Below are 21882 nucleotides of genomic sequence, written 5' to 3'. Positions count from 1 at the left end.
GACAAAGACTCTTCAGTCAATGCTTCTTCACTTGAACACACAGGGGCTGACCCAAACTCTCTACCCAGCAATCCTGATATCACCTGTGCCACGCTGCCCTATTCCCTGGTAGGACTCAAGACAATTAGCACTTGATCCACAGGCATCAAATCCCACACTCACTGGTGTTTCAGAATATTGAATGAAACGTAAGAAACACAAAGAGCCTGTGACCCAAATGCAGTTGCAGGAACAGATTTGCACTCAAGCCTTTGGGCCTGGTTGCAGTGAGTGTGTCAGATTATGTTTGATGGCTGGGTTCCCTGCTATAAGAAATCCTCAGGAAGAAAGGGAAGGTGGTGGGAGCCCTGGGATAAGAGGTCTCCTGCTGAGACATCTCTTGCCAGGACATCAGGATGCCATCCCCATGTCTCAGCTCAACTTCTTTCTGCTCCATGGGAAGGAAGGGTAACATCCCAGTCAAAAGGAAACTGCAAAGTACCTTTTTGTTTTCAACAAAAAATTCAGATAACCTGATATGTTCGTATTAGGATCTTGAGAGGAGACTGTGCCTTTTCATTTACATAGGAAATTGAAATACAGGTTACAGAATCTTGAGTTTCATCTTCTGAAACGATCATAGAGTGTGGTGCAAGGTCAGACTGGCATGAAATCAATTGTAATCTGCCAGCAAGCCATTCTAACCTCTTTAAGAGTTTCCTTTTATACTTTTTTTCCCTTTATAGAGAGAGCAAAGTACATTTAAAGAAAGTCTCATCAAGTCAGAATGTCTTTCTAATATTATTTTTTTAATTGGTTTCTACTGTAGTGTGACCTAAAGCCTCCTGGTATTTAACCCTCTGTGCAACTTTGACTAATGATCAGATTTTGTGTGCTGTAGCAGTCTTGCTAAATGTCTTTTATGAGGTTTATAAAAATTACAGTGTTTTATGAAAACCTCAGATCCCTCGGCCTAATTGATTGGCTATTGGTGATGCCATCTCTGTAACTGTAATGTTCGTTGAGTGCACAGACCTAACTATTTTTCTTATTTTTATATAGCAGTTCCATTTTATAATGACATTAAGCCATTCTGAGCAATACATTTCTGGACAGTTATTGCACTTGGGTAGAAAGTGTCATCTGGCTTTTAGCCTTGTGCCTTACAACACCAACCGAAGCGTAAAATGATCCACCAGAAAATGTACTAGGCTTTACCTCATTACTTGAAAATAAATCTTGGAGTCTGGTTCTGTTTCAGAAAAGATCTGGTGGGTTATAACATTTGATTTATGAACATAATTAAAATATAAATGATGAGCTCTGGGCTATTCAATCAGCCATCTGGATTGTTCGGTATTTTGTTATATTGCAGTAAGGATCTTCCTGGAAAATTTAAGTTCCCTAAATTCTAGGGGTGCCACTGGAATCCCAGGGTTTCTATTTCACCTATTGAGAATACTTCAGTTCCTCTTTCGGTACAAACAAAGGGAAACAGAATTTGTTCACCCAGGGATGGACCTTGGCACATAAACCTTCTATTTGGTTCCTAGGCTGGGTGTGAAGATAGCTCAGCTACCCATGGTCAGATGATATGCCTATAAATACTGCATATGTCAGTAGAGGAGAACATTTTTTTTTTTTTTTTTTTTGGTATAATACAGACAAGATTATTATCTTTTCAGGAAGTTATTAAGGCAACTACGGCAGCTCTATAAGTAGGTGGTAGATGTTTCTCTAGTAACCTAAAGAGTAAATTGGGAAAATCAGTTATTAAAACTATAAGTATATTTTCTGTGGCTTAGTATATAATTTTTTCATAAATTCCAGGTATAGCAAGTCCTTAGCTTGTTCTTCCTAATTTATGTGAGTAATTGACAACTGGTAAACAGCTCATTAGGAACATAAAAAGGCATTTAACTAAAACAAACTCAGTAGTACAGAAGAGGCAGGAAAGATTAGATTTTTCAACACTATTATTAATGGAATTGAGCATGTAAAACCTTTAGTGCACTGTGCTGAAAAATATGCCCTCCCTGTTTGCTTATAAATTACATCAAGGAGATAAAAAAACGAAAAACAAAAACCTTCCACATAGGCCAGCAAGCATTCTACTTCTCCTTAATTAATGGGCCAAAGTCAGCAGTGCATGAAAAATGTAGCCCTTTTGTGGATCAGAGGTTAACCTATAAGCAAATGTTACATTTCAGTCCAAATTTTGAGCTTTAAATTTAGGTTCACCCACAATGGCTCGTGGGTAAGAATAAAGGAGGTTCCCTAACCAAGAGTTCTATAAGTGCTGCTGTTGAGGGTATGAACTGTTAGATAGCTGGTCTTTTGTGACCTGTGTGTTCAATGTCAGGGCCTTCTCCCATTATTTTTTTGCATTTTTTTAAGTAAACGTCACCAACTAGCTGTGTGTGTGTGTGTGTGTGTGTGTGTGTGTGTGTGTGTGTGTGTGTGTGTGTGTGTGTGTGTGTGTGTGTGTGTGTGTGTGTGTGTGTGTGTGTGTGTGTGTGTGTGTGTGTGTGTGTGTGTGTGTGTGTGTGTGTGTGTGTGTGTGTGTGTGTGTGTGTGTGTGTGTCCACCCAAAATAATAGACTGCATATGTTACTCAGTGGTTGTATTTAGCTTAAGATGTGGTCTTTCTCTGAAATGGAATGCCCAGGAGCTCTTGCTTCAGCCCAGCAGCCAGTGCTAGTTCAAGGTCATCCCATTTACTCTCTTAAGTATTTCTGCCTGTCTTTAATGACTACCTTCCCAACCCAGTTATCAGTATCCGGAAACCTCTATACCATCTTGTCCTTAAACATTTTCATTGCCAACAAGTCCAAGAATAGAACTGTTACTTGCAAGGGTCAGCTGGAGCTTTGGGGCTTGTTAACTTTACGTTCTCTGGCAAGTGACTTAGCTTCTCAGAAAGCAATACCAATTCGCAGCATGCGGTACACACTGGTGGGTGTTCAAGGAGGCTCTCTTAGAAGGTTTTGAATACCACATGGTGTTCAGAGACATGAGAGAAAGATCTGTGATAGGAACTAGACTACAAATATACATGCGGAAAGCAGCGATCCCTTGAGAGGACCTCGTTGTGCAGCTTATCTAGCTGTGTATGGAGTGAGGTTGGTTGAGCCCTGCCATATTTCTATCATCTCCCCTGTTCCACAGGATGGATGTTAATGAGCTAACCACTGCTTGTAAAAGGCCAAGGGGCTGCTGTTCAGGTGGTGTGATTGTCTGAGAAAGTAAAACTATTGTAATTGTTTTGACCTTTCAGCCAACTCATGTCTTGCCCTCTCACATTTATTACTCTTGGGTACGTTTCCAAAAAATGTACATTTACAGAGCCCATAGAATTAACTGAGAAAACTGATTTAGGGATTAATAGCTTATTGGTTCAGCATAGAAAAAAAGTCTCCTGATTCCATTCTGGTTCTATTTGTAAATGTACTTGTATGCATATCCATGTTAATTCCAACTTCTTCAATTTCTCTCCCTGTTCTTTGTACCTCTCATCATTCATCGGTCATACCACTACCCCCACACACTCACAAACACAGTTTTCAGTACCTAGTGGAAATAGGAATACTTACATCATTTGCCTAAGTACTTTTACTGCATTAGGAAACTATACTTGGCTTTAATTATGGATTGCCATCGGGCAATGTAGTTTTGAATTAGAAATCCATCCTGATATACATTCCACGGGGTTGTCTCTCGTTAGGTTATCTCTATGACCTTGGACAAGCTACTCTGTTCCATGGGTACCAGAGTTCTCATGTTTAAAACTGGGCTTATTCCACCACCAGTGGTGGTTCCTATGATGGGAGGTTTTGAATAAACATCAGTTTCCTTTCTTGTATATTTACACTGTGATGTTGGCATCTTTGGGGGCCACCAAAACCTCCTGGTTCTTTCTTCTTAAAGACATTTGAGTGGAATTCAGACGTTCTGCCTTTCCCATGTGAAAATAAGAGCAGAGAAGAGGCAAACTTATTAATATGCAGTGTCACAACATATTGTCACATAGTAATATGTGATATATGATAAAATGTATCAATTCTGAGCACCACAAATATCTGTGGCTTCACCTCAGCATGAAGGCAAATGAGTTTCCTTTAGCTTGAGTGAGTTTGGAGATAAACTTCAATGTAACAAAATGTATTTCACAGGAAATGTTTGATGTGGCGCAGTTGGCTTATGAATCTCTTATCTATTCGCGGTTCACTCCTTAGAGTTATTAGTCAATTTAATTTGAGCAAATGCCAGGATTACTAACTAATTAGAAGGATGTTACTGAAGGCATGCGGATGGGGAGAGAGTAAGTGCTGGTAGTGTGGGGTTTGTGGCAGCATGCAGGTCTGATTTTGCCTGATGATATAATTTGCTAAACATTCTACTTTGTGTTGTTGTCACACAGATAAGCCTCAAGTGCATATTCAGATGACTTATCCTCTACAAGGCCTAACCCGGGAAGGGGACGCGCTTGAGTTAACATGTGAAGCCATCGGGAAGCCCCAGTAAGTTCTGAAGGCTAAGGTTGACAGAGGGTCATGAGCAATAAATGTCACAACACAGAGATGTGCTTTCACAACTCATTGGCCTGTCACCTGTCTCCTGCTGTAAAGGATGGAAGATTTTTCAGGAAATAAAGAATATTCAGTGAGAGGGGGAATAAATATCTATGGTTCTTAATGGTCAGGATTGGGAGAAGAATTAAATGCCAGCTAAGATTGAAATCTCAGCTAATTGTATTATATTATCATCAACATGATTGTCAGGAGTATTTTCTCTCACACTCAAAAAATAATCCTAATAAGTTTTTAGTGTGCCCACAATCTAATGATGTACCTGCTACCCTCTGTGTTAATGCTATGCTGCTGGAAAGATGGTTTTCAGACTTAAGCTACTATGTTTAGGGCCAGCTGTAGGAAATGAATTTGCCCTAACTTTAGTTTTGCATCTCTTTCCCTCAAAGGAAAGTATCATACTTGACTCCCAGAAATATATGTGTTATTAAGGAAAGTTTCAGAAACTTAAAAAGGATATATAAGGGGTCTTCAAAAAGTTCATGGAAAGATTCATATCATCTTTTAATTCTATTTTTCCACAAACTCTTTGAAGTGCCCTCATATGCCATTGTGTAAGAGAAAAAGAAGAAAAGACTTGTAAGTTATCATTTCAGAATCAAAATTCCTTTGGAAACTGATATGTCAAATTCTTAGATAAATTTTGACACTGAACTGTAATAAAATAGTTTGCTTGAAAAAAAATTAATGATCTAAAGTGAATTATAGGAACTGTTTTATGTCATCACTAACACAGCAAAAAAGCCATGTGGTGATACCACTTTAAATTTTATTCAGTTTACCTTGAGGAGAGGGGGTCTTTCTTTCATCTCTCTTAGAGAGTAAAGATTGTTTTTAACTGTTTCTTAGGGGAAAAAAAAAATCCATCGAATCATGAAATGGAAGAACAGGTCAATGTTGGGATTAAAGGCACACAAACTTTTAATGGTACCATACAAAAAACAGCATTGAGCTCCCTCTGCTGTCCCTGTGGTATGATTTTTTTTTTCTCCTCACAGACTTTTGCTAACCAACATCATCAGATTTCATATAAAGAACTCACAACATCTTAACAAAGCTTCCTCAAAACTTTTTGGAAAGAATTCTCATTATTATAGCTAAGGGATGATCTTTCACAAGAGACCGGAGAGCCAAAGGGGACTTGGCTGCTGTCGGTTTTCTCTTTTCATTTCAGCCCTCCTTATTTTTGTGCATAATATCTTCATGGGCTAGAATTTCCTTCTTTTTGTGCTCACCACTTGGAGTTTTAAAGATGACCTTTAGGAGGCAGAAGGTGGTCTTGGTTCTGTTTAGCTTTCCCTCTAGTGTTCCCAAGTCATTTGGTTTTGAGTGCTTCCAGCTTGGCAGAAAGATCTTTTTCTTTTTGTCAACCATTTGAATTATGCCCTTATTAGCAGCTTACCCTACCTTCAGAGCAGTCCAATGGAGAAAAAAAAAAATTCTCAGAGCCCTCTGACCACTTAGAATACCTATATTCAGCCACATTAACCACATTTACAGTACACGCTTGCTAACCTGTATTTTGTTTCTGTATTTTTTTCCCCTGAAGAAGGTACTGTGTTCAATTGAATGTACCTTGGGGACAGTAAATTACATGTTTCCTTCAGGACATTTATGCCAGAGAGGGTATTTGTTTTGTTCCTCTCAAATAGGAACGGGTCTCTGTGGCTGTGTGAGCAAGCATGCTTTACTCTGCTGCTATCCCTTCTAGCACATTACCTATTTATTTTCTCAAGAAATTGCATACAATAAAAATGGTAATTTAACTTGCCATTAAATGTTGTGAATATTCTCAGCACTTACCCCCACTGATTGTTTCAGCTGTCAAGCAGCAGGACATTAGGTCTGATTGCCAGGCGGACGCATTTGCCATTGCCTACAAGGAGGACATATGCAGTACTAATTTTTAAATAATTTACTGGGTTGTGATGACAAACCCATGTGTAATTAAAGAAAAATTGTAACTTCACATCCCATTTGATCATTGGAATGCTACTTGACAGGGCTAACTTGAGTATCCATTCATCATTAGGCATGGGTCTCTTGTCCTGACACTGCTCCTAGAGGTAGCTAACAGTAGGAACTGAAAGGACGTTTACTTTTGTACTTGAGTCTCTGCTGCCTTAAAACAAAAGTTTTCAGGCACAATCCTAGATGTGGCCTCGATTTCATAGGAGGTTGAGGGAGATGCCTTGAAGAATGGACGTTTTAAATTCAATGAGTTTGAAAGATACTCGGTGTATGTGCATTTTTGGCTCTGGAGCATCTTGTGAAATTTGCTCTTTCCTAATAGATACAAATGTGTTACTTTAAATTACTAAAACAAACTTGTGTCTGATGAGCAAGTGCCATATGACCTAAGGAATCCATGTGGAGATGCGCTGTGCGGTGATTAACCAGAGAGCCCTCCCCTCGAGCTTGGAGGACTGCAGGTGCACACCAGGGAAAGGTCTCACAATGTGTGGGCCTTGGAGAGCCAGGAAAGAAAGGCGTTTTGCCAAGAAACAGATAGACAAGGTGGACTGGAGCATCGGAGAGAGTGGGGGCAACTTGGGTGGGGAGAGGCAGGTTATAGGGAGGGGTTAGTGGGACAGGAAGTGATTGCAACTTTCCAAAATCAGAGGTGATTTTTAAAACAGCAGAGGCCAAACGAAAGTGCCATTCAGATGGGAATGTTCATTCCTTTTGGTGAAATTAAAAATCCCTTTAAATATCACAAGTGGTTTCAAAGCAAGTCTTGGTGTGTTGGTAACTATCAGATTAATGCATGTATCACTAGCCAATAATTTGGATTTTTTCCCCTAATTAATGAGATGATTAACAATGGGTGAGCTGTATCCTGTCTGAATTGGTGTGAAACCAAACAGCAGGGCACAGAAATGAGGGCACATTGGTTTATTTGCTGATTTGTTGAAGATGAATTAGAAATAATGAGACTCCTGCCTGTGATCTGTTGAAAGTTTTTCAACACCTGATCATGTTTAAAAAATGAATTATAATCCAAACAGATCTTTGGAGACTTCACAGTTGTAATTCTGGGAACCTAAAATATCTGCAGTAGGTCCCTCTTTAATTGTGTCACCCTGCATGTGATTCATTTAATGCATGGGTGAGAAGTTTGATGTAGACATCTTAGTGGGAAATAATAATTCGACTTGTCTTTCTCCCATTTCCTCGGCAGGCCTGTGATGGTAACTTGGGTGAGAGTCGATGATGAAATGCCTCAGCACGCCGTCCTGTCTGGGCCCAACCTGTTCATCAATAACCTAAACAAAACAGATAATGGTACATACCGCTGTGAGGCTTCAAACATAGTGGGGAAAGCTCATTCGGATTATATGCTGTATGTATACGGTACGTGAGAAGATAAAACACTCTTCTGCTAGACTCGTTCACATGTAGCTGCTACTTGTGATTCATTCCCAAAGCTTTCAGTTAAGTTGAAAACCAAAACCAGTTGATTTCCTTCAAGAACTTAAAGAAGTCTGGCCTGAGGTGGACCCCAGTATCTCCACCTGGGATGGCAGTGACTTTTCTTCTCTCCCTCTAATCGTGGGGATTTCCCACTAGATCATAGTCTCTGGTCATGCTGAGTAGGAAAAGCTGTGTCTTCAGGCACAAGCCATGGAGATTATATTAGAAGTAATGACTGAAAAATTCAGCCTTACCCATTAGTGACTTTTCAGCTCAGAAAGTTTATTCCCAGTGGTATTTTCCTATGATACTTGGCCTAGCCTTTCTCCTGCTTTGATGAGCAGAACTATCCTATTTTCGGCATGAAGCTATTAAATTCCAGAAGATATAGCAAGCTACTAAATATTCAGAACAAATACAACATCCTTGGTAGCTACATAAACCACCTATACTGCTTTGGACATGAATGCTATTTTTAAAATTTTTTTCTGTTTTCTTAATCAGTATCTTTTTACAGGGTTATTAAAGCATATTAAGAATTTCATTCTCTAATCAATAAATATTTATTGAACATCTACTATGTTCCAGGCATTTTAAAGTTATTTTCCATTTATATCTTATTGTCGATTTTTGTATGGTGAATATTCCTTGTTCAGTTAAGTGCACGCCCGCTCTAGTCTTACGATATCACATTGAGTCTCTTCTGTCCAATTGAAGTCTCTTGGTTGGTTTTATACTAAGAAAATAGTCATAAACTTACATGATGCAGAATGAATAATCAGAGGTGTCAAAATTTCAGTGTGTTCTAATTATTTGAATGGGAGCAGGGGCATTTCTCTCTTCATGTTAGCAGTATAAATAATCCAAGTACAGTCACGCATCGTTTAATGATGGGGACACATTCAGAGAAATGTGTTGTTAGACAATTTCATCATGATGTGACTGTCGTACAGCATACTTTAACAAACTAGGTGGTATAGCCTACTACAGACCTAGGCTATATGGTACAGCCATTACAATCTTAAGAGACCACTGTCATGTATGCAGTCTGTCATTGACCACAACGTCTCCTTATGCAGTGCATGACTGTATAAGTACTGTGCTTGTATATATGAATATGTATACATAGACACATAAATTATACATATGGAATATTTACACCATAATGTCTTACAACCTGGGTACTTTCCTTATGAAGAAAATAGGAGCAGTACTCTTTTTAATCAAACAGAAGCATGCTTTACACCATATCTACATGGATGTTGAAATATAATCCTTAGCCGATACCTGAGGTTTTTCTTTTCTTAGCATAATACAAAATTAAAAGATTATGTCTGATCACCTTATTTGTAGACTTCTGAAGCATGTTTTTTTTGGCACGCTACCCATGTTGTCTGTGGTCCACACATAATAACATTAATTTCCCCCAGTAGTTGAGGAAGTTCACGTGAAGGAAACAGCTCTTCCATGTAGGATGCCCATTTTCAGTTGGCAACATGCAGAGCCACCTCTGTTCCTCTGCCATTTAGCAGGGGTGTAAGGCAGGTTCGTCCCTGTAGCTTCTGCTCCCTTCTCACCAGGATTTGAGCCTCATGGGAGTCCCCTACATTGCTGTTGCCCAGGTTTACAGACTTTCAGTCCAGTCCTTTTTACAAACAAGATTTTAAAAAGCAGTGACAAATTTCCACCAGTCTGTTATACTCAGAAGACTAAGTTATCTGGAGAAACAGTTTTGATTTATTGTACTTACTATTCCCACATCTCCAGATGAGAAACATTTTGTAGATTTGATGGACAGATGTATTTGAATAATTTGGGATAGTAGTGTATAGCTGGCATTGACTGAGTGTTCACTTTGTTCCACGCCCAGTGTTGACAATTTTTTCTCATGTAATCTCATCTAACCTCCACAATAATACCATGAGGTAAGCATTATCATCATCTCATTTTACAGGTGATGAAATGAAGCTTAGAAAAGTCATATGACTTTGCCCAAGTTCAAGAGGTCCAAAAAATATGCTTTAGAGCCATGACACTTTCACTCTAAAGTCCACACCAAAATTTGTCTTTCTTACAATTCCTGTTATTCTCACTGCTTTCCAAAAGAACAGTTCCCTCCAATATATGACTGCCCTTTTGGAATTAACTGTCTGGGCCAGAGTGCATTATTTGAAAGCCAAGATACACCTGTTTAGACAAACATAGCTACGTACACATGTCTCCCTAACCCAAGGTAGTACCCCTATCCTTGTCTAGGAGTTTGATAGATCTACAATATACTACCTACCTCTCTTAATCTGTGCCAGTAGCAGTACTTGGAATGGCAGGCTAGAATACTAACCTGAGGCATTGCTAGTCTATTAATAAAATGTTCTAGCAATTTGGGAAAGTGGTAGGTAGATTTTCTTTTCAAAGCTGATTTATTGTACTACTACTACTAAAAGTTGACATGCCCCTAATATGTTTAATTCTCTGGAAGTAACTTTTGTGCTTTGAAGAATCTAGCTGGTTAGTGCCTTAGCTCCACTTGGTTTTGTTCTTTTAACCTCTACGTGTCAAATGTAGCTTATTAGCGCCAACTCTATATTTTCTTAAACAGTGGCCTCACATTGCTCTTATTGCCAGAAATGATCTAAGCATGGAGGTTTACCTGTGAATGGAATCTAATTCATTCAGGTCACTTGAGCCAGATGTGAAGGACAACAGTTACCAGCTCCCCCAGTAGTGATGAAGATAATTAAAGTGTATGCTTTTCACAAAATGGGAGAGACTGGTGACCTTTCTCTGAAGTCTGCCTTCCTTGGTCTGGCCCACCCCTTGATTCATAATCATGTGTTCAAATCACCTTCAGATCTGCTTTTATTGTATTGTGCATATCACACACTTAGTGCTAATACTTTTAGAAATAGGTAGAGAAACTGGATTATCAGGGGAAGTCTCCCAGGAATAAATGTCTTTTTTCAGTGGTAAATATTGTAATTCAAGCAAAACAGAAAAACCACATTAACTGACCCCAGGCTGGGTGGCAGGTGTCTCTCTGGATACAGTTCCGTTGTGTAGAGGAGGCAGCGGGATATCTTCAGTACTGGGCTCAGGGGTCAGTGCACTCGGTCCACCTGTATCTGCACCGGCCCCTGCAGCAGGTGGAGGTGCATCCAAACGAGTTGTCACAGAATGCTTCCCCGCCTGTGGCCTCCGTAAAAAGTGCCGAGAAGCCAGACTGAGCATACTACCTGAATTACAGTATTTCTCATCCTCTTCTTCTTTCACAAAGGAAGTTTAAAATTACTAATTTAATCATTTCTACTTCTTGGAGGAGAATGAGATTTTTTTTTAATGGAATCCTTTTTGGATTCATGTGAGGCTGCTTTAACAATAGTTTAAACTGTGTGTATCCCCAACTTACAGGAGCAGAGTCTGCCATAAAACAGAACGATTTGTTGTTGATTCCTCTCTAACAAATTTGTATATTTGTGTGAAAGAAGCAGTTTGTGAAGAAAATTAAAACCTTGGATTATCGATTGATGGTGGGAATCATTTTAAGCAAACCTTGCAACCAAGCACCAAAATAATGTTTTCATAACTTTCGGGAAGTTGTACCAAACCCAATAAAGGTGCAGTATATAATTAAAGTTTTGATGTATTAATTAGACAATCTGAGAGCTCACTTCAAGATAAAAGGACACCAGATGTGTCAGGGAGAAAAAGTTGATGTGCTTTAGATAAAATTTAAAATCAAAAGCCTTCAAATCGTCGTATGCTCTATTATAGCAGAATGATTGCTGAGTTCAAAGTCTTGCTGACAATTTAACACATTCAGTTTGATCATTTGGGCTTAGAATTTTTTTTTTTTCTCTTTCATATTTGCCCTTCCCTTATCCCTAAATAATTTTTGAGATGATAGAAGAATATACAGTGTATCAAATATCTGACAGAGGGTTCCCCACCAGGTTCCTGGCTTTGAGGGTTGAGCCTCCTTTGTATTCAGTTCTCTTGTTTACAAGATGGAAAACATTCTTTCAGTTTTATCATTGTAGTCCACTTAGGTCAAGCTTTTAACATGAGCAAAGGCAACTTATTAATATTTATAAGTTGTAAAAATTTATTGACTTTTAAAAAATAAAATCTCGGCAAAATCTCACATGCCTGGAACTTGATATTTAGTGGTGACATTCTCTCTTCTTTGTGTTTATTACAAGTATAGAAGTAGTTTTGCTTCCTGCTGGGCTATATTGATGGAGAATAATGAAGTTAACAGTCACAGAGAGCAAGTGTGCAGGGCACACTCATCCTTGGCTGATAGCAGCCCTTTAAATAGAGCAGTGCCATCTCCTCCGCCTTCCTGCCATCTCTCAAAGGATAAATGAAATGACAACCATTGTGCCTTCTTGGTGCTGAGTTGATTTAACCTCACCTTTGAAATCTGGTTGGGGTGAGGAGTGTCCTATGTTTTGGTTTTTCCTCCCTTCTTTACCTCCCATCTCCTTATCCCTAATTCATTTCATTAATAAAAAATCTCTTTTCTTCTTGTCTTAGCTCTTACAACTGAAGCTTTGGGATGTAATTATAAGACATAAATCTTTGGAGGGAAAGAACTTTTGGGTTTAAAGGAGGAAGTCATCAAACAAACATCTCAATGTCCTCATGCCTTTGTTTTGTCATTACTGATCATTGTTGTGTTCAGCATTGTGGGTTTGATTTTCCTTTTTTTTTTTATCCAGATCCCCCCACAACTATCCCTCCTCCCACAACAACCACCACCACCACCACCACCACCATCATCCTTACCACCATCACAGGTATGGTACCTTCATTACCATTGAAAATGTCCTGAATGTATATTGTCTTTCTGGTATGTATAAAAAGAGGCCTGAACGTTCCCTTTAAATCCTTGGGATTTAATTGTTCCTTTATGGTGGAACTCTGAAGACATTAGATACGATGTTCTTAAGTTGAATCTTAAGGACCTTTTAAAATCTTTAACATCTAAGCACTTAACAGATCAGATATTTTACAGCTTATGCATAAGGGAATTCTTTTTTAAGCATAACCGTTCAAAACAAAACACTAGGGACAATGGCATCCTGGCTACTAAAGAACACGCCGGTAGCTTCTGCTTAGCCACAGTTGATGAAATGGTAAGTATTGTGGCTTTGGATCTTGTCCTTGTCTTAATTTCATCTTAATCCATATGGAGGAAAATACACACAGCTAACTTTAACATGCCTATCTGGGCCATGCTACTAAATGCATAGTCATCCTTCCTGCTCCAGAGCATACCTGCTGACGGTGTTACTACCTGTTCATGTTGCCTGGGTAGTGGCAGATCAGAGGGAGTCACTGTCTCTCCCATGCTGAGCACTCACGCCCCTCCCACCACCCCCAGTGACATGGTGGAGGGTGGAAGAGGAAGACACAGTGGTTCCCACTCTGTGGCTTCATCTCTGTGGACTGTCTGAAACTCTTACTCAAAATGAGTTTCACTGTCTCTTGTTTCTAACCAGCGCTGAGGGAGATGTCCTACCATCCATCCTCTTCCTGGTACCCGGTGGCTCTCTCATATTGTTTGAAGTTGCTTGTCTGGGAACCTGGAGTTTCTTCTGCCTATCGAAGTAGGACAGCTCACAGCTGCACCATGTCAATTTGACATGCAGGATTTCCTTAGATCACCCTTTTCTCAACCACTGTTTATAGCGACCTACCACAGAAACATGTGAAAGTAATGATTCTGTGAGGGGGAAGAAAAAATCTAGGAAAAGTAGCTTTTCCACTTTATTCCGTTATCTGGCAAGACTGCAAGGTCTTTCTAAACCATGTCCCCTGGTATACAGTCATGTCACTGGACTTCTTCATAAACACTGAATATTTTACTCACCACCCTTCATGTTTGGCTCCTCTTTAGCACCCTAGATATGGCAGCTATCCTTTACGTTGACTTTCTGGAGACATTTTCAATTTTCACAGGAGTTGATGAGATGGAGATGACAAAAATTCAAAGTGTTCAGTTAGGGAGAGGCATCATCAATTGATGAAATATAACAATACACTGTTTAATCTCAGTTTTCTTTGCCTTTCTGCCTATTAAGTGGGACAAAGAGAACCCTTAAATAAGCCACTATTGAGGATTTTTCTAAATTTTGGTTGCAAAACCATCAGTGCCTGCACTTAATTTAAAATCTTCTGAAAATCCATCAATTGGTTTTTATGTCTTACTCTAAACGGCTCCATTCACACTGCTACCTAAATCTCTGTCTGTGTGTGTTTCTGTTTTAGCTCTTTGTTAGTTCCTTCTACTTCTTATGTACTCAGTTTGTCAGCATAGTGAATTGATTCCTCCCATTTTCTGTATCATTCATAAGCATATCGAAGAGCTTCTTCCTAACTCTGGTTTCCAGAGCAACCATGCTATGATTTCTTACCTCTTCTCCAGTTTGTAAAGGGAATCAGACTTGTGCTCTTGTTACTAGGTTTTCATAAAGTTCCCTGTGAAAGGCCTTTTGGATGTCAGTGTAAATTACATCCCCTAATTCTCCACTGCCCTACCTATGTTAACCCTTTAAGAAAACCCTTCAGCAGTCTGTTTTGTCTTTGCAGAAGTTGCCCAGGTATGAGCCAGCCCTTATTACCACTCATTGTACAAAGTTCCATCTAGGTAGCTATCCAGGTTTACAATTTAAGGCAGTCGAGGCCTGATTCGCTCAGTGTATAAACACCACATTTCTCTTTAATATGGAACAACACTTTTCATTTGCAGCTGGCCTTCTCACTAGCTTAGGGTTTTTAAAAGACCTTTCTTAGCACTCCCTGAACTCCTCCCCCCTCACAATCAATCTCAGCAACTCAGCAGAATCACTTCAGTTCACAGCTCTTAATCCTTCACTCCAGACTAAAACTAATCGTATGTCCTCAAACAGCTACAACTCACTGTTATCACAGTCCCGACTGCAGAGACTCCATTTAAGAGGAAATTTAAAAAATAAACAATGCTATATTTCTGTCCACATGAAAGGTGCCTTTAATAGGAACTTGTCTTTGCTTCTTTCTCTCTGCTCCTGGCCCCTCAGCTCAAGGTAATGTGGGATGATCTCAGAGGTGCACTTTAGCCTCTTGATGTTAGCAGTTGAATCCTCTCTACACATAAAATGCATTTGTGGTAATGAATGCCCAGATTCTCACTGGCACACCCAAGAGTAGTTAAACTAAAATTGCTACTAAAACAACATTGTACAATCCGTTACCTTAATGGATGTGATCTTACAGGCTTACTGTGTCTTAACAAGCAGTCTTATATATATATTTATCTTGCCCAGAAAGTACACTTGTAGAATTTAACATTTCCTCCTTTCTCCAAACAGATTAAAGGTTATGGAGCTGAATGATTCTTTGTCCCATTTTAAAGGTCCAGGCTATCCCCTAGATTTAGATTGGTTCCTAAAAAATCTTCCAGATTGAATCCTGACAAATGGAAAGCTAAATTAATTTCCACTCCTCTCCCCTCTTACACTGTTTGGTACATTACAGCCACCATTAGCCTTAAAAGCTTCAACAGCCAAATCCAATGGCAGTAACATAAAGCCTGAGCTTTCAAAAAAAAAGAAAAAAAGAGGAAGAAGCCCATAGTCATCTATTTCTTTTCTCCAAGTCAAATGCAGTAACTGAAACCCCTTCCCCAGGTCAGAGTTTCACTACAAGAAAAATGTACAAATGCAATAGAAAAATATCCTTGAACCTGAAAAGTCATAGTTGATTTTTGACTTCTCTGAATGGAAGTATTCCAGTGTTATCTTTTATCTTCTATAACCAGGATAATCGAATTGCTCCCCTTGTTAGGGAGGCAGACTGTTATTCTGTTCCGTGTCACCTGACTCCCTCAAAACATGTCAAAGCTTCATCCTGGAGATCCTCCAAAGAGAGGCGTTGTAAGCCCAGCCTGACTCTACTTTGCCCACCCACAGTCATAGACCTCACAGGTGGGAGGCACAGCACATTTTCTGCCTCCTGTGGGCCCTGCGTGGAACAAGTCTAGTGACACGTGTGAAGACACGTATCTAAGAGTAAGTAGCCTTATCTAGGGAGAAATTTTTGCAGTCTTTAAAGTATTGAAAGGAATATTCAATGTCAATTTGCCATATCAACATTGTTATGGGCTTTACAGCTATTAAGCCATTAATATCATCAGAATTTCTTTTCAAATAAAAAACAGTTTGGGGGATACAATTAAGTTGGGAGCCATTCAGAGCCTTGTCATGTATTGCCACGAGATTCCTCAGTGTCTCTGTTATCTTTCATGTATGTTAATGTTCTGACCATGTATATCTGTTTCAACTATTGCTGCTGGCAAGCCTCAACTCCATTTGTTTTCTTTTTATTATGTCAAATTGTCCATGTGGTTTCATTCATGAAGATATATGCTGTAATATGGAAAACCAAACTATGTAATTTAAATTAGCCCCAGAATCCTCTGTTAAAATACGAAGACAGCCAGCCATTACCCCGGGTAAGAGTCCTTCATGCAGATGCCTCTCAGAAGCTAGAGAGAGCTATTGCCATACTGGGAGGGGTGCCGAGGAGGGGGGCATTTGTTTTGCTTTGTTTTCAAATTTCTTTGTAGTAGACTATGTATATTAGGTATACATAAAATTACCTGTTTCTGTGTTTGGTGATAGCTTTGGCCCCTGTCTCCCAGTTGGATCAAGCTTTTTCCTATAATCATCTTAGAAAAACATTTAGTGTTTTCATCCCTAGTTGATGTGGATATTGTATTGTTCCTGCCTGGCTGCGTCCTGAGTTAGATGCCTGACAAGGGGTACAATCGCTCTGGTTTTAAACACCCTTAGCAGCTGAAATACAAAATTCAGGGCAGGAGGAGTTCAACCTGTAGGTCACACTATACATGTGACTGTCATAAATTTAAAAATTGTGACCACCTTGGAATAAGAAATGAATAGCTATAGGGCCAAATTCTGAAACACGTTTAAAAATCCTTTCATAAGAATGAAGTAGGTCATTTCTAAATGAGTTTTTCTCCTTTTTAAAGTACATATCCAATTAAATATTTTGTGTTTCCTGGAAAAGAAAACAACAAGGTTTTTCTCGTTGGTATCTAAGCACTCAAAAACCAATATACCTTGGAGGAAATGATTCCTACCCCCAGGCCCACGTTGTTATATTTTGGCTTTCATAGTCTGATATCATAAGCTTTTTTTATGTGTAATGTGGATTATATCACATAAATAAAGAAAGTGGGTACAGATATTTGTACCCACCTCATCCTTCAATGATATTTGTAGAATATGCCAAAGTGGGGAAACTCAACACCATAAAACATGTTTTCAGTTTCTTAGGTACAAAGGAGCGAAGTACACCTGTGCTTAAGATGTAATCTGTGGCATGACCATCTAAATTATAATAAAGAGCTTTGCTCCACATAGAGCCATCTGTACTCCAGGGTCTTAGTTTAATGATTCCTACTTCGTGCAATTGATATTTGCATGGGGCAAGGAGTATAAGTTGGACTGCTTTTAGGCCTGCATTCAACAACATTATTGAGCACCCATAATATATGTACAGCACCATGCTAGTGCCTATGGAGACAAAAGGCTCTGTGAACCCCTTAAAATGCAGTTGAAAGATTAGGTTATTCACATTGTAACTCGATAGGAGACACCATGCATCTGGGGAGGTTCAGTGGCACAGCAGAATTGCCATAGAAGATTGAGCAGAGCATCGCAGGAGAAGTGGGCTTTGGTCTGTGCCATCAAAGAATGGGTGGAATGTGAATAAGAGAAGAGGGCATTTTGGAAATAAAGCATGAAGGTCCAACATTACTTCAAGCATCTATCTTCAGTGTGTGTGCATTTTGTGTATATTTATGATCAAGGCAGATTAAGCCGTTGTTTCTAGGAAATACACATCTTTCATCCTAGACTGTTTATTAAATTGCCTTTTTTATAGAGTTAGCATCTACTCCATTAATACTATTTTGCATTCATGACTTATTGAATACTTATCAAGTGTTCCTAACATGACAGTATGCCTGGTGACAAGAACAATATTATGGCACTAGTAAATAGCCATGAGTGGCCTTTTACATAATGAGCCACCTTTCCAAGTTGTACTCCAAAAAGTATATGTCCATTTTTTTAATACTGTCCTGAGTGTCTATATTTTTATTTTGCTGATCATTGTAAACCTGTTACAAATAGCATTGTAGCCCACCAGTTTTTGACCCATATTGATTTTGGAGGGAATGGGAGAATTAGAATATTATAGTGATGAAGGTCATCTGATTCCACATTTTTTAAAAAAAGAATAAGATACGGGAAGTGAATGAGATTTTTTTTTCTAATGCATCTATCATAATTTCCACAATGGTATGCTCTTTATCTTTAAAATAGTCTTGGCGATAAGGACGTGACATATTTCCATACTAACGATTTATCAACAGTGCATATAAATAATATCATCGATACAGGTTTCTCAGGATTAGAAAGTGATACTTGGTGCTATCTGGGTAGTGGGCCATAAAGGAGTTGATAGAAGGACCCAGCCCTCCCATATCTGACACGAGATGAATATTTGCTACTTACAGAGCCTCTTCCCTCTCTCTGTCACAACCCTCCTTGTAAAACTCACTTCTTTTCCTGCCCTCCTCTGTACCTTCTCCCTATCTGTCCCTCCCTCCACCAGGCATTCACACACAACAGGATATAGGAATTGTTTTCCTTGTTAAATGAAACCACTATACAGATTTCTGTTATTTTGCAGAACATCTGGTTTGCAAATGAAAACATCTCAGGGGCACAGCAGCACCAGTGAATAATTCTGAAGAAGCTTTTAACAAAACTTGAAATTGCTTAACAACAAAAAAAAATCAACTCCCCTTCCTGTTCTTCTGTGGCATACAATGTCTCCACTCAAGGGGAGATGACATTAAAAAGGAAGAGAGCTTTTTTATGGCTCTCCTATTTGGGCCACAAGCTTTCGTTTTGTTCCTGTCCACTTCTCTCATCCCTAAGAAATGAGAGTTTAATTAAAGCATGACACAGATGGAAAGAAAATTAACCAAGAAACCAGTAGGAAATAAATTTAAAAGTTTAATTTTCTGGAGTTTATTTTTGCTTTCAATAGATTTCAAATAAATTGGAATAAAAACAAAAAGAAAGAAAAAAACTATAGTTAATATATATTGGCCAGCACAGCACAACTATGAAAATAAAATTGTCAGGGGAATTCTTTGCCTGCCCTAGTGTCTAGATTTAAAGCACTTCCATAACACAAACTGATGAGGAATTCAATTAAGAAAACCCATTTGCTCCTTATTGACTTTAGTTAAGAAAATACACCAGGCAAGAATGTATTAAAATATGTCTGGACTGCTTAGTATACTTTCATTTAAGCTTATGACAATCAAAATGGGAGAATTTAAATTCTCCACAATCAAGCTCTGCTTTCAAGTAGATTGGGTTCTCTGGATTATTACACTGTGCATTTTTTTAATGTACACCCTACTCACACGCACCCCAAAATGCAGTCTTGCAATGAACCTGTGCATTGTAAAGCAAGAGCACCACAGATAAATTGGGGAAGAAAAAGTATTTAAGGTTGTGAATTTAATTTTGTTCTAGGGTTTTCATTTTCATTTATGGCACCCGTTGTGTTTGAGACCATGGACCAATTTATGGATTAGTTTTAAACCCCCAGTCTGTCACACTCAATGAACAATTCTAAGTTGGAGAGAATCCATATGAAAGGATTAGAATGTGCCACAGTGGAGCTTACACATGACTGTTTCAACTAAATATTGCCCAGCTGCCTTTCAGTAATTTTTTTTTTTTTTTTTTTTTTTTTTTTGGCTACCTGGTTAAATAGCTAGAGTCTTTAATTTCACATGTTGTCAGATCTTTTTCATTTGTAAAGTCTTATACTGCAACATAAAATATGTGATGTTTCATTTATTCTAGATAGGATCTCATAAACTGTAGGTCTGGGAGACTAAGAAGAGAAGTCAATATGTAGTGAAATATGCATCTTTCAAGTAACAGTGCAGGGCCCTTCCTTGGATACCTTATTTGATTATACTCGTAAAACAGCTAGAGAGTAACTATTATAACCATACACACTTACTGGGTTTGCAAGAACATGAGATTGTTTTTTGTTGGTCATATAAAATAAATGTACAATAAATTTGCCCTCATCGTAATTAAAATTAAAATAGAGACAATAGCTCAGCTAGGCCTTTTTAATTTCATAAGCCAGCACCACCGTAAGTCCAAGTCAACTTTTTGTGACCTATTTTTCTCACAGGACTAGCGTATAGATTATTTTTTTTTAAGGCAGCAACAAAATGAAGTTTTAAAAAGCCTTTATTAAGGCAATTAGGCACTCTCATTTTTCAAGCTAATTACAGTCTTTAAAACTTATATTGGAAATTTACTATTTGCCATTTGCCTGTACACTTAGAATGTTATCAAACAATATGATGACCCACAAGTTGATTCACAGGATGGGCCCACACATTTTTCCAGTCTTCTGTTTAAGATGCCTTAATAAATCCTACTTCACAGAGCTGTACTCACTACAGAGCCAGGGTGTCTGTGGTTTCTGCATGAAGTCATAATGCAATTATGAAGGAGAATTAGATTCTGTCATAGTGCTCTCCTGCAGGGAAGCACAAAGTCACTTCTACAGAATTCTTTCCTAATTCTTCACTTGAAATAGCCTCTGTCTAGATAGCATACCTGATGCTCTGAGAGAAATGGAGTCAGTAACTCTCCACATACACCCTCAATCTTATTCTAAATTTTGTAGCGAACCTGCATTTCTGCTGCAGTCTCCTCTATTGCTGATCATGGTTTTGCCATTTCCAGCTGCAAGAACTATGGTATTTGACTTGAACATATGTTTGCTTTTAACTGTTTTAGAATGTGTTTTTCCTTCTCAGCATCCCTTTTCCTCCCCATTTGGGTGCAATTGATGGACTTCCCATCCCCAGAATGGGGAAGCAAGATGCACTGTGAACTTTCCTTCATTTGTTTTCTGGTGCCCACATGGGAGCTGACACCTAGCTTCACTTGATTTAATTTCATCTTAAGGCTGACATAATGTTGTGATGTAAGAAGAGAATAAATTGAGGTCATTGGTTAATACTCAGATATTATTTTTAAGGACTCTAATCCTTAGGTTTTGCTCCACCCCCTTTCATTCATTTTATACTAATTATTTACCTGGTGGGAAAAAAAGTATATTAGAAGTGCTACTACAAAAATAATGAGCCAAAGCGTTTATTGCTTTTCTTTTGGAAAGGAGCCAATGTCTATTTACAAAATGTAATACATTCATGTAAGTGTTTCCGTAACAAATGTGCATTTGATTTTGCCCCTCAAATTTAAAGTATTGCAGCTAATGCTGGGCTTGGATGTTTCAACTAAGGAGATGTGTTATCTGTGTCAGGAGAATCTGGTGTAGAGTGTGTTTCAACTGTACAATTTTCTATATTGTTTTTTACTGCTATTTTATGCACACAGACTTGACTTGTAAGTAAGTATTGTGTTCTTATGCAGTGTATTTTATGTTTTTCTTTCCTTCATTTATTCTTTAGAAACTCAGCCATCAGTTATATTAAGCTGCATTGGCCTCTCAGACTTCTGGTTAATTCTGGCTCTTTAGAAGGGCTCTAAGTTTTGATGGTATAGGGTCCTGAGGAAAGAATGCCAACTGAAGGGGAACGCCGGTGTGAATTCATGTGTCATATTTATAAATCAGAAGCACCAGGCTCATTTGATCCCCCAAAAAAGTTAAGTTTGACGTTCCAGTGCATTTAAACATTGCCTGTGTCAAGTCCAAAAGAGGCTTGTAGAGTCTCCAGAACTCATGAAAACAGTTATCAGCTAAATAGCTG

At 38.6% G+C, this 21882-nt stretch overlaps 1 protein-coding gene across 4 annotated transcripts in view; it reads left to right on the top strand.

The window, feature by feature from the left end:
- Window positions 1–21882, top strand: part of CADM1 (cell adhesion molecule 1) — a 309961-nt gene that overhangs the window by 265242 nt on the left and 22837 nt on the right. For 3 of the 4 annotated variants that reach the window (XM_063093827.1, XM_063093826.1, XM_063093829.1), the window contains exons 6-8: window positions 4400–4499; window positions 7750–7922; window positions 12704–12781. In XM_063093827.1, coding sequence (XP_062949897.1) covers window positions 4400–4499; window positions 7750–7922; window positions 12704–12781 — 351 coding nt within the window. The remainder of the gene's footprint in view (window positions 1–4399; window positions 4500–7749; window positions 7923–12703; window positions 12782–21882) is intronic. The other variant, XM_063093828.1, reaches the window with a different exon arrangement.

Source organism: Cynocephalus volans, chromosome 4, assembly GCF_027409185.1.
Source record: "Cynocephalus volans isolate mCynVol1 chromosome 4, mCynVol1.pri, whole genome shotgun sequence".
Classification (NCBI taxonomy): Eukaryota; Metazoa; Chordata; class Mammalia; order Dermoptera; family Cynocephalidae; genus Cynocephalus; species Cynocephalus volans.
Note: the sequence above shows the minus strand (reverse complement) of the source record. Positions and strands in the feature narration are given on the sequence as shown.